Source organism: Chiloscyllium plagiosum, chromosome 7, assembly GCF_004010195.1.
Source record: "Chiloscyllium plagiosum isolate BGI_BamShark_2017 chromosome 7, ASM401019v2, whole genome shotgun sequence".
Classification (NCBI taxonomy): domain Eukaryota; kingdom Metazoa; phylum Chordata; class Chondrichthyes; order Orectolobiformes; family Hemiscylliidae; genus Chiloscyllium; species Chiloscyllium plagiosum.
The window spans coordinates 39,613,701-39,627,975 of NC_057716.1; the positions used below are offsets into that span (position 1 = coordinate 39,613,701).

Here is a 14,275-nt window from a genome sequence, read left to right on the forward strand (position 1 = left end):
TTACAAAATTATGAGGGGCATGGATAGGATATATAGACAAAATCTTTTCCCTGGGGTCAGGGAGTCCAGAACTAGAGGGCATAGGTTTAGGGTGAGAAGGGAAAGATATAAGAGACCTAAGGGGCAATGTTTTCACACAGAGGGTGGTACATGTATGGAATGAGCTACCAGAGGATGTGGTGGAGGCTGGTACAATTGCAACATGTAAGAGGCATTTGGATGAGTATATGAATAGGAAGGGTTTGGAGGGATATGGGCCGGGTGCTGGCAGGTGGGACTAGATTGGGTTTGGAGATCTGGTCAGCATGGATGGGTTGGACCGAAGGGTCTGTTTCCATGCTATACATCTCTATGACTTGGTGGTGCAGAGAGATCTATCTCCCAGTAAATTAAATTACAGACTTAGTGGCTGTGGGTAATTCAACAACAGAAAGAAACAGGTCCACAAATATTCCAAACCTCAACCAAAGGTAAGCCTAGCACATCAATGCAAAAGACAAGGTTGAAGCATTTACAATCACATTCAGTTCAAAGTGACAAATAGATGATCCACCAGCAGAGATGTCAGTCTTCAGACATTCTATTCACTCCAAATGATGTCAAGAAACAGCTGAAGGTACTGGACACTGAAAAGTCTTTGGGTCCTGATAACATTCTAGCAATTGGTTTGAAGATCTGCACTGCAGAATTAATTGGGTGTCCTAGCCAAGTTGGTCCAGTACAGCTACAGCACTGGCATTTACTGAACATAGAAAATTTCTCAGGTGTACCCTGTCCATAAAATGTGGAACAAATCCAACTCAGCAATTCATCAGTCTGCTCTCATTAGCAATATAATGGAAGGGTTGTTGCCAGCAATATCAAGTGACAATTACTCAGTAATAATCTTACTGCCCTGTTTAGGTTTCACCAGGGTGACTCAGCTCCTGAACCTGTTAGATTTGGAGCAAACATGAACGAAAGGGCTGAACACCAGGGATTTGAGGAGGGGTGGGGGGGTGATGAAGCGAAGCAAAAGCAACTGCCCTTGACATTAAAGGCAGCATCTGACCGAGCATAAAGAAATAGGATTGTGGTACTGGAGGCCAAATACTGTAGGAGTTCCTCAAGGTAGCATCCTTGGCCCAACCATTTTAACTGCTTCATTTATGAACTTCTTTCCACCATCAGGTTAGAAGTGGGATTGTTCGCTGATGACTGCATAACGTTCAGCATCTTTTGAGTCCTCTGGTACTGAAACAGTCCATATGTAGCAAGTCCTGGATAATCCTCAGGTTTGGGCTGATATGGGGCATGAATATTAATTTGCCTCTGAACAGCAGTTGTGAACAGCAGTTGTGAGCAGCATTGCCAAGAAGCAATTACCCAGCCTTCTCTTCTTGATATTCAATTGTATTACCATTGCTGAGATCTCTGCAATCAACAGTCTGTTAGTTACCAATGATTAGAAAATAAATTGGACCAGTCATATAAATACTTCAGTTACAAGACTAAGTCAAAAGCTGCAGATTCGCTGTCGGAGAAAATTACTGCAGGTGCTGGAAAACAGCAAATGCCTGAGATCACAACCGGTCAGGTAGCATTCATGGAAAGAGAGCAAACTGATGTTTTGAGTTTAGATGACTCTTCATTGGAGCCCCTAATGAACAGTCACCTAGACTCAAAGCATGAGCTTGCTGCCTGACCCACTGTGATCTCCAGCAGTTGTTGTTTTAGCTACACATTCTCTTCCAAATAACTAATCTCTCTCTAGCAAAAAGACCATTCATCATCCACAAGGAACAAATCTGAAGTGCGATGGAGTACTCTTCACTTGCCTGGAGGAGTTCAGTGCAGCAACATTGAAGAAGCTCTGCAGCATTCATGACAAAGCACTGCACTTGATTGGTACTCTGTCAATCCCCGAATCACAGTGACAGAAGTATATGCTATCTACGAGATGCACTGCAGCAATTCACCACTGCCTCTTCGAGAGCACTTTTCAAACCTCTAGAAATTCAAGAAAAGCAAATGCACTGGAGCACTACAACTTGCAAGTTCCCCTTTAAACCACACACCAGTTTGACTTTGAACTATATTGTCATTCCTTCGCTTTCACAGAGTCAAAATCCTGGAACTCACTTCCTAACATTACCTTGGGTCTACCATGGGTGCACATGAATTGCAGCAGTGCATGAAGGCAGCTCACCACCAAGTGCAATTAGGAATGAGAAGTAAATGTTATTCAATACAATGATTCTTTCCAATAGATGACAAAAAAAACTGCAGAGCAAGTCATATCAGTGTCCTCTGCAAGGTCTGATACTTTTTCACTTCATGTGTCTGCAACAGCAAAACATATGCCTAAGGGACAAATATTTAGTGAAATCTGGAAGCAATAGGGTAATAACTTGCTAAGGCATGTAAATGCTCACAAGAAAGACAGATTCACAATTATCTTCCACAATACAAAGCTGTGATCCACTGCATGCACAGTTGATAAATAAAATTTTGACAGGAGATCTTTCACTTCAGGTTCCACACCAAAATTACTTTGGTGGGACACAAGCCAGGTATTAAGCATGACAAAAGTTTCCATTCATTCGTTATTGTTGATTTTCACCAAGTTCAATAAGAAAATTTAACAGAAATGACCAGACATTTACATTTAGATGAATGGTGCGAAACACCTATATAACACTTTAAATAACAAAATCAAAATTTTATCATAAAAGGATTGTAACATTTAGGACACTTGTAGACCAAGTTTTTTTGTATAGGTATTGCGACAAGAGTTGCATTTTCTTTGCCATACAAGGATTCATAATTTGCATATAATCCTAACCTTTTAAATGCACATAATCATTGGAAAACCCAATTTTGGACCAAAGAAATGGATAGTATTTTCATTTAAAAGATATGATTAACTCACACCATCCAAATTCAAAATGCATAGAAAATGAAATTGGCCTTAGACAAGTAAACTACCATCCTCCAATTTCTGAAAACTGTGCTGACAGAATGCATTTAACATGAACCAAAATAATTTCCTTCGAGTTGAGCACTAAATTTATTAAACAGCATTATAATTTAGAATCTGCTATACAGAGACTAATTTTTGGGAACTTGTACTGCAAACTGTATTTTGAATTCATGTAAAGGTGGCACTGGAGGTCCTTCTTTACTACAAGTTTTAATAAATATCTGAAATACTACAAATCAAAAAGATGAATCAAAATTATCCTACTTACCGGATTTTTGTCAGGATGCATAGAGAGTGCAAGTTTCTTAAAAGCTTGCCTTATCTGTCGATTAGTTGCACTTTTTGACAATCCAAGCAATTTATAATAGTCCTCATCAGTGTAAACTATAACTGATAAGCATATTATAACAAAAATACATAAAATAATTTTGTTTGAGGACTGTTTACGCTTCTCTAAAGTGAGAAAATCAAAGCATAAATGCTCCATTTTGCAGAAGAGAATTTCAATCAACTTTGAATATGCCCGATGTGTGCGTACAATTAAGTTGCTGGCATGGTTCTTGATCTTTGTTTACAACATCTTTATTCTTGAGGCAATTTCAATAATTGGTTGTCATGTTGTCTTCCAAATCATAATCTGTAATCAAAAATAAAACTTCAGCTTTTACTACATTCATCCCTTTTCATGAGGGAAAAAAGTAGAAGCAAATCCACTTTGATCATATGCAATAGGTTAGCTATATATTGTCATACTTATTCATGATAGCTTCAAACCCATACATGACAGTAGAACACTAGATCAGATGTAGGAAACAATTCCCCATTTATCTCAGCATAATCAGTGCTCTGCTTTCTCTCCCCAGATGCTGCCAGACCTGCTCTTCCTCCAGCAATTTGGTTTTCTTTCAGATCTCGAACATTCACGTTTTAGTTTTGTCAAAAATAAGCAGATTTCAAGTATCTGCAGTTCTTTGTTTTATTTTAGTGACATAGCCAGATGTTGCTTTCACATTCAAAAAATAACTGGCCTGATTGATTGCTGGGGGAGGAGTCAGAAATGTACAGCACGGAAACAAACCCTTTGGTCCAACTTGTCCATGCCGACCAGATATCCCAACCCAAATCAGTTCCACCTGCCCATACCCATTCAGATACCTTTTAAATGTTGCAATTGTACCAGCTTCCACCAGTTCCTCTGGCAGCTCATTCCATACACATTCCACCCTCTCAAAACGTTGCCGCTTAGGTCTCTTATATCATTCCCATCTCACCTTAAACCTATGCCCTCCAGTTCTGGACTCTCCCACCCCAGGGAAAAGACTTTGTCTATTTATCCTATTCATGCCCCTCGTGATTTTATAAACCTCGACAGTAAGCTTTTAGTTATCTTAACTAGTATCAATATCTTGTCCTCATTTTCCACCCCACCAGCCTACATGTACTCTGCCATTTCTGTCACTTCCAAAGCACATCTTTCCCTCCATTAGCAATCCAAAAGGACTGCTCTCTTCACAAAATGGTTCACTCCTCAATTGCACCTTGTCTCTGTTCCACAGCAACTTCCAATTGCAGGACGTGTAATACATGGCCTATTGTTTCCTCCTCTTCTCTCACTATCCAAGGTCCTAAACAGTCCTATTAAGTGAAGCAGCAATCTTCCGGTACTTCTTTCAATTAAGTACACTGTACTTGCTGCTTATAATATGGTATTTTCTACATGGAGAAGACCAATGCAGATTGGGTGAGCGCTTTACAGAAGAGCTGTATTCATTCAGCAAGAATGACTCCATGCTGGTAGATGCTTGACATTAATTCACCACTTTGCTCTCATACTCACATTTCAGTCCTTAACCTGTTGCACGTGTTGTAGTAAAATTGAAGAGACAGCTTCCTTTTCTTTGAAAAAGGATGAGCCAGTCTAAATCTTGCTTACATGTTCTTATTTTTGAAAAGAGAGGATTATTATTCTGCCATTCACACCGAAAGGAAAAACGTTTTGTTACTTTACTACAACAATTAGCACGGTCTTTTCCTTTTGTTAGATAACATTCTTGTCATTTCATTTCTCCTACCTGCTGCTCTGTCCCAGACTTTCTCTTTTGTTCTCCCTTCCTTTCTGTTGACAACAGTGTACAACCAAGGTTTCTACTTTTCTTCAGAACACTCATTTCGGACTTGAAACTTGAACACTGGGCTTTATCTCCAGATGTTGCCAATACTGTCGTGTATTTCCAGCACTTACTGCTTGTATTTCAGATCTCTAACATTCACAATGTTTTCGTTTTCTCAAAAAGTAAGCATTTTAGCCAGACCCATAATTCAGTGGAAGAGGAAACACCTAACCAAATCATGTGGACAACACATGCACATTTCTTCACATTTGTATGGTCAAATTTTATGAATGACCACATAATAAATTATTTCACTTATTATTTTTGAAAACAATTAAATAAATGGCAGAATATATACCCATAAAATGCCTTTCTTCTTTCGAAGCACAGTAATTGTTGCGTGGGCAAATCGAACAACCAATTCTCACAGAAAAAAAACCTATAAATAGCAATTAGGTAACTGACCAGATGGTGTGCTTTGGTGTCACTTGCCAACGAATAACGGTTGATTAGAAGATGGAGACAACTCGCATATTCTTCTTCAAGGTATCTCAAGGTTTTTTATAGCACCTAAACAAGCAAATTGATTAGATTAGATTTTGATTAGATTACATTACAGTGTGGAAACAGGCCCTTCGGCCCAACAAGTCCACACCGACCCGCCGAAGCGAAACCCACCCATACCCCTAAATTTACCCCTTACCTAACACTACGGGCAATTTAGCATGGCCAATTCCCCCTAACCTGCACATCTTTTGGACTGTGGGAGGAAACCGGAGCACCCGGAGGAAACCCACGCAGACACGGGGAGAACGTGCAAACTCCACACAGTCAGTCGCCTGAGGCGGGAATTGAACCCAGGTCTCAGGCGCTGTGAGGCAGCAGTGCTAACCACTGTGCCACCGTGCCGCCCACGAAATTGGACCTTGGTTTAATCTTTTATCCTACAAGTTAAACATCTAACTCTATAGCATTCTCTCAACATTATACTGAACCTTCAAACAAGATCATGTGCTTAAATCACGGAATGTAGCTTGAACCTACACAACAGTATGAGTTTACATTGCTTTTAAGAATGCCAGATAGCATAATACCCTTCAATGACAAATCAGTTCTGTTCATATCCTACCACGTATGGTACTGGATATCCAGGAAAAGTACTACTAAAGATGTAGATACTAGAAATTTGAAATAAAAAGTAAAAAAAGTATGGAAAATGAAAGTTATCAGTTCATTTGTGGAGAGGAAAAACGAAACATTTCAGGGTAGTCTGAAGGTGACAGCTTTCATACGTTCATCATTTGTCATAAAACCCTAGTTCATTTTTCCACATACCATTGATGGAAGTGCAGTACGAGTTGCTTGTCTGCAGTCTGCATGTGTGCTTCAAATTTGCCAAATTGTGTAAACCAAAGCAGAATGCTTTACCATTGTTTATTAAAGTGTAATAGTTAGCAGGGTACATTTTCAAATCATAATATATGCACTGAATTTAAAAGAATCACTTGAGCTTTATTCTATCCTTTCAAATTTAAGACTTACCCAGAGAAATTACTTTTGAGGGTCCTAAGATATAGTACTATTAGGAGAACTAAACTGAAGAAGTGAACTGAGCATCTGACGAGCAATTTAGCATAATATTAAAGCATATTGCTAAATTATTTTTCTGAATTTTGGACAGATGCTCAATAAATCATGTGGCACCACTGGATAGTACAATTTCTGGTTGACAAGTGGAATCAAATTTCTTCAGAAATTTCCTCAGATCTGTGATTAAATGTTAATCTGCAGTGTCCATTTAATGTGCCTTTATACAATGCTTAATGATGAATTGGTATGGATATGTTTCTGGTTATATATTCGAAGAGTTTTATCCAATTGTAAATACCATTAGATAAACTGCCACGTTGTTGGATTAAGTTTCAAAACACCTGTTTGCTGAGTTAACCATAGCAACATCCATGACACACCAGCCAAATGATTGATATCCAAGAGTACAATAGTATTTATACTCAAGGTTCATTCTGAACTAAGTTATGTAAACTGAATAGAAAATGAGAATATGCTATTTTTAAGAGGTAATTCCATCAACATTAGCTTTGACCACTTTTCTGGATGCCCGAAGGTCAAGTACCATGCACGTACCATAAAGAATTCACTTGTCATTTAAGGGTGTTATGCTATCAGACACCATCAGACTGTTTAGTTTTCAGTTGCTTGCAGGTATGTTCCCTAAGCTTTGCAGAGGAACTGAAGCATTGACTTTAGTACAACACTCCTGCCATGATCATGGAGTTCAAAGCTTGAATCCAGGAGTTAAAACATTAGATAGGATCAGAATCTGTAAATGCAGTGTCAATTTTTAAAAACAATTCTGCTTTAAAGTCTACCATTTAACATACTATTTGATCTCTTCTCAAATATTAATTCACAAATGTAACTGTCAGTATGGGTTTCTTCCTCTGGGTTTACTCCCAGTGCAAACTGCAAGGTAGTTCAACTAATAAAGTTTGTATCTAATTCGGCCACTCACAGTAACTAAGCAAGTAGTCTATTTTACATGGTATTCCTGTTGCGACATCTGTGGTTCCCAGAAGTTTCAAATAATCACATTTCTGGATACAAAATTCTGGATCATCCTTCAAATATATTTCACAGATCACACCATGTGCTGCAGTTGAATACACTGTTGCTTAGCACCTGACCATAGTGCTGGAGTGATGTCACACACTGGCTGTAAATATGCATAATATAGTTCCTCAATAATATTCCCCTTTAAAAAGATAATGCCTCCATATGTCAAAAAGGACTGTTCAAATCATTAACCTTAGACATACTTTAAAACATTGAAGAGATACCATTCTTGATTGCAGGTGAATGCTCTCTCAGTATGCCAGTATGGGTGGTACTTTGTGGTGGCTATTATTTCCTCTGCGTATTTCTGTACTTCAGGCAAATGTTACACATTGATAACACAGTATTGATGTTTTTGTAGATGCCTATCCCCTTCAGAACTTACACAAGGCGTCTCCAATTACAAATGACGCATGTACTGGGAGGAGCTTCAATAGGAGATGAATCTTTATACACATATCCTTGTGTTAACAATATAACCTGCTAGCAGAATTTCACTTCCTGGCTGATATGTTCAGAGTTAAATTGTAACTCTGAAGCCTAAAGGAGTAACCTGTGCAGTGTTGTCGGTGTCGATATGGATTTTCCATGTAGATCCGTTCCAATGGACGATGATTACTCCCTACTATGTATTTATGGGAGAAAGTTCATAACATTTCTCACATTCATGCACAATTGCAAAAAGATTTCTTTCTTGGCTGACATATGTAGGTTTGGCTGATGTTATCTGACCATTGATTCTTAACAGCTTTTGTAGGCTTGCTGTGTACATATTCTGAATCTTACTTATGAAACTCCAATTTAAAATCAAGCCAAAAGAAACTTCAGGTTTTTGTCATCTCTTGAATCTTCCATCCCAAAAGATAGCTAGGATATTTCAGGACTCAATTTGAATCAATCAGGTGTTTACACCACGCCAAAGAACCAGTATTCTGACACCTTCACAACACATTTATTTACATTCAGCTTAATGCTAACTTTTCTCATTCTCTACGACTTCATGATCTTTTTCATCTACAGCATAGATCTAGTTTTCATCAGCTCCAACAACTGCATCTTCACTACCTCTTTGTTTCATCTACTTTCTAGTGCAATAAATTGTGGCTCACTTGAGGCTAAACAAGGTAATCTGCAGGAAGTTGTACCAACCAAAAGGTATATCAAATGTAATCAAGAGCAAAGATTTCTTGTCAATTCCAAAAGTGTTTCAGGTTTCAAATCTAGTGAAAATGTTAGCCCCTACCATTGTTGGTGTGATTCTTCCAGTGTTAAAATGGGTTAGTAATTGCTCTCTTGATGTTTAGAACCTAGGCAAAAAGGGAACGGTCCATTTTCATTTCTTTCTCACCATGATGGAATTACACATATCTATAAGTTCTCTTATTCAGGAATCAGTCAGTCAGTCACTTCCATTTCTCTTTGAAGCTTGACTTTTCTATAGGCATATTATATGGCAGTGGGTCAAGTGTGTGTGGATGAATCACTTTTCTTCTCTGGATCAACGGTGATGAGCTATGAAAAATCTTAAAACATCCAAGACTTCCATCATAAAACATTCTAGGTACATTTATAGCAGATCTCATGTTTTTCATCACAAACTTTTCTTCAAATCAGTTTTACTACCTTCAACCATTGGTCATGCCTCCTTCATTTCATAGCTTACTGAGATCAGCTGTAGTGTTTTGCAACTGCTCAACCTGAGAATGCAGGGCCATCTGTTTCCGTGACAAAGAACATATCACTAACATACTTTCCTTTGCACGCCCTTCTGATTTGTGTTGTTCGTAGCTATCGAATTTCCTCCAATGTGTTGTTGAAATAACATTGCTCTATTTCAGGTTATCCTTCTTTCAGGTTTTTCCAAAAGATCTTCTGATACAGACTGAGCAGGATAGTCCAGCTCTGCTTCTTAGAATCAAGTTTCAGTTTCGTAGTTGGTGCTTATTTTTTCATTTTCTTTCAAACAGGAAAAGTTTTATGCATTTCTTCTCTTTGAAACGTTTCACATCCACACAGTTCATGTAGTTGTATGGTTCCTTAGTCTATTACATCTTCAAACTCATCATCTTTTTTCCCAGATATGACTATCCTGGCTTTTTATCCTTTTTTTCTTCCATTGTGAAGAACCTCCTCCAATTATATTTTTTAAATAAACCCACACACTACCGCCTAAGTGCCATAGTGCTGCTCTATCGCTCTCCGAGCAATTGCTTTGCTATCATCCTTTATTTTTTCACATCTTTATCCAGTGATTGTACTTACCACAAACTCTGCATTTTTATCTATAAATAGGACATTGATTTCTGTGAACTTGTATTCTTCTACAGCTTTTGTAAACCTCTTCATTTGATAAGTAATATTTTGCTCTTATTTTACTGTATCAACCAAGCTCCTTTTCCGTGGTGTGAATTGAAGGCGAGCATTTTCATAGACAGCGTCTTCATCTAATGCATCATCGCCTTTTTTTATATATGCGCAGACCACAGAAATTCTTACGCAGCACTGACGTCCAAAACTGGTTGAACTTTATTCAAGCCATTTCACAAATCCTGCCATGTGCCACACAGTGACACATGTTACTCAGCATTAGATTGTCATACAGTCATAAGGTGGCATTCTGGATACAAGTATGCATAAGATAGATACAAACAAGGTAAAAACACAATAAACCAAATATTTTGGGAATAATCATCTGTGGTTACATGCTTTTTACATACTAACTGCCAATCTGTAGATCCCATGCTTAACTCACCACATCTGGTGACAGCAGTTTTGACTTCATCGATCATTGATTTTTGAACCACAGCTGAAGCAGGTGGCTTTGAAAGCAAGTTTGCATAAGCATTTATCAAAATGATTTCTCACTGATGCTAGATTCCATAGTAAGTAGTGTACTTGCAGTGCAGAACTGCTTTACAGTAGAGTTGTACAGGGTTAAAAAAAGTAAACAATCTAAACTAAACTTTCCAGAACTCCCAGATTTAGGTAAATCATAATGAAACATACACACTGCACATTTTTAAAAGCTGATTTTTGTTCTTTATAAATCATTCGCAGATAATTGCTCGACTGATTATGTGTGTAGCAGCTGTAAATTTATTTTGCTGAATTTGCAAGTTGGTCCTGAAATAAGTACTAATTCCACAGACAAATCACTTAAAAGTTAGGATTCTAAATTTAAAAAAAGATTATTTTTCCTTTGGCTTTCTATGAGTCAATTATAACAAAAAAAACTTAACAGCATGGCCCCGCCCCCATTCACCTATTTATCTTTCCACCCTGGAGGCTTCATGCCTCTATTCCTGATGAAGGGCTTTTGCCCGAAACATCGATTTTCCTGCTCCTCGGATGCTGCCTGACCTGCTGTGCTTTTCCAGCACCACTCAGATCAGAAATTAAGCTCACCCTATAAAATTACATAAATAATTAAGTGTGTCAAACTCCTCTTCTGAACTATCTGACATTTCAAACATGAGCAAATAATCAATTGGCGATATGTGGGCTTGGTGTATCAGTACAGAGAGGAATGAGTATTAAGGAAAATGCAGAAAGTCACTTCAAAAAAAAGTATCTTGCCTCAAAGGGTTAACTTTTCAGGTACAGATCCTATGTCCAAATGAAGTTGGAAGAAAAGCAAACTCCTTCATTGGATTCAAATGAGACGTATGGGACGGTTCAAAAAACAAAAATCAATGAATTAATACTTGTAAACAGATTAGCTGGAATCCATAGCAACAACTCTTATTCAGGCAAGCGAAAGAAATGGAATTGATGAGGGAATTCCTCTATCACACTTCAGATCCAAACAATGAATTCAGCAACAGGAAACTTTTAACGATCATTTTACTGACCTACTTTTAAAATCAGAACTTCTTAAAGTTGTTTCACGCCAATCGAGTTTATTGTAATTTCCTTTTCCCTACATTGTCACCTGTTGGGCACATCCCCATCAACATTCCTCAATCTGTACTTTCTAGAATTCTCCATCCTCTTGTTCCCGGTCCATCAATGGGACTGGGCTGACTCTCCACTTTTGACAGTTATCTCCCCCCCGCAAACGTACATGCGAGATGCTGGAAGAACCGCACACAGCGGCCAAGCGGCGACCGCCAGAGAGAAGGAGGAAAACGGCCGCTCCTTGACTGGCCATGGCGGTCGCAGGTTCACTCACCAGCCGCTCGGAGTGCTTTCGCCGCGGATCCTGTTTGAGCCTCCACACGTCCGGCCCGGACTCCTCTACCCGACGCACTTGTGTCCGGGAGAGCGCGCCCCCTTCCTCTCACGCACCCGTGAGCAGGCCCCGCCCCGGGCCGGATACATTTCCAGGATACGCAGACAAAGGGCCGAATGACGTCAGGGGCCCCGAGCGTGCCACGTGTAATCCGGCTGTGGAGCTCTGACCAATGGCAGAGCGCCAGGCTTGTTACATTCACACTGGGCGATCCATTGGACTGATGATACATTCATGACAAATAGCGAGTGAAAGAAGTTTAAGAACCGACTTAACCTTGGGTCTTAAATGCGATGAAGATGAACCGTTGTGGGACACTGATAATGTCCCTACCACTGGGTAGGGAGGCCAGGATTCAAGCCCCACCTACCCTGGTGGTGTGCATTAACATCTCTGAGCGGAATGATTTTGCATGGAGAGAATGCGCTCATCGATGGCAAATGAACCTCAACGATATCTTGCTTGCAGAAAGGTGTCGGGTTGAAAGTTCACAATGGATCTTCATCTTAGGGCGTCTGTGTCAAGTGGCTTTAGTGTATCACTTAAGTATAAATCATGCAAACAGAACCTACGGATTTTTTCTGTGAAATCTAATCAAATCACAGAATTGCTGCAGTGCAGCAGAACTGCCAAGATTGTTGCATGTGAGACGTTGCTAGGTCCAGTGTTGTGTTATTAGTCTAGGCTCCCAACCGAATCACGGAAAGTATGCGGCACACAAAGAGGCCATTGTTTTTATGTTGTCTGCAACGGTCAAAAAATGTGCCATTCAGCCTAATCACGCATACAGCATTTGATCTAAAACACTGCTGGTTATGGCATTTGAAGCACAGTTAGACACACAATTTAAATAAATTCATAGATCATCGAAACATCAAATCTCTAGAGTGTATCAAGAGGCCATTTGGCCCATCAAGTTTGTATTGACCCTCCAAAGAGCAACCCACCAGACTATTTACTATTTACTTGCCTATTTACTATGACTAACCTACCTAGCCTATACATCCCTGGACACGATGGACAATTTAGCAAGGCCAATCCACTTACCCTGCAAACCTTTGGTCTGTGGGAGGAAATCAGAGGAAACCCACGCAGACACGGGGAATGTGTAAACTCCGCACAGTCACCCAAGGGCGGAGTTGAACTCAGGTCCCTGTGCTATGGGACAACAGTGCTCTGCTTCTTTGCCACTTTCAGGCAGCAAGTACAGTACATCTGAGCAGTAAAGTCTTTCCTCAACTCTAATCTTTGAACCAAATTCTCCTCTGATCACTGACCTCTGCTCCGATAAATAGGTCCTCTCCATATTTTCTGTACAAGTCACTCACAATTTGTTCTTTTTCTTTCATTCATTCATGATATGTGGGGCATCACTGGCTGTGCAAGCATTTGCTGCCCATCGCTGTTTGCCCTTGTAGTGGTGGTGGTGAGCTGCCTTCTTGAACCACTGCAATCCATGTGCTGTAGGCATACTCACAATGCCACAAGGGAGGGAGTTCCAGTTTGACCCTGTGACACTTAATAATAGTGATTTAAATCCAGGTCAGGATGATGAATGACTTGGACAGGAATTTGCAGGAGGTGATGTTCCCATTTATCTATTGTCCTTGGCCTAGATAGAATGGTTGTGGGGTGCTGTCTAAGGTGATTTGGTGAATTTCTGCAGTGCATCTTGTGGATGGTATGCACTCCTGCTACAACATGTTGGTGTTAGAGAGATTGGGTGTTTGCGGATGTGATGCCAATCAAGGTGACCGCTTTATCATGGATGGCGGCAAGCTTCTTGACTATTGTTGGCACTTCATCCTTCCAGGCATGTGGGGAGTATTTCATCACACTCCTGACTTGTGTCTTGCAGATGATAGAGACAGGCTTTGAGGAATCAGGAGGTGAGTCACTTGCTCCAAGATTCCTAACCTCTGACCTGCTTTTGTTTAGTCATAATTAAATGTTTTGTGCCATTCAGTTTCTGGCCAATGATAACATGCAGGTTGTTGATATAAGGGCTTCAGTGATTGTGATGTCATTGAATGTAAAGGGGTGATGGTTAAATTCTGTCTTGAAGATAGACATTACCTGGCGTTTGTGTGACGCAAGTATTGATTGCCATTTTTTTAATCTGGATGTTACCAAGGAATTGTGGCATTTGAACATGGACTGTTTCAGTATCTGAGGAGTCGCACATGGTGGTAAACATTGTACAATCATCAGCGAACATCCCACTTCTGATCTTATGGTAATGGAAAATGATTGATAAAGCAGCTGTAGATGGTTGGGCCTAGCACGCTACACTGGCGAACTCCTGTAGAGATGTTCTGGAGCTGAGATCACCGACCT

General features: G+C 39.7%; 1 protein-coding gene across 3 annotated transcripts in view; it reads right to left on the reverse strand.

Annotated features, from left to right (window-relative positions):
* dnajc10 (DnaJ (Hsp40) homolog, subfamily C, member 10) overlaps positions 1-12,040 on the reverse strand; it is a 72,976-nt gene extending 60,936 nt beyond the window's left edge. The window contains exons 1-3 of one of the 3 annotated variants that reach the window (XM_043693459.1): positions 11,879-12,040; positions 5,539-5,643; positions 3,231-3,599 (exon numbers count right to left, since the gene is read on the reverse strand). In XM_043693459.1, coding sequence (XP_043549394.1) covers positions 3,231-3,449 — 219 coding nt within the window. In that variant the 5' untranslated portion in view covers positions 3,450-3,599; positions 5,539-5,643; positions 11,879-12,040. The other 2 variants (XM_043693461.1, XM_043693460.1) reach the window with 2 other exon arrangements.
* Between the last annotated feature and the right edge of the window lie 2,235 nt (positions 12,041-14,275).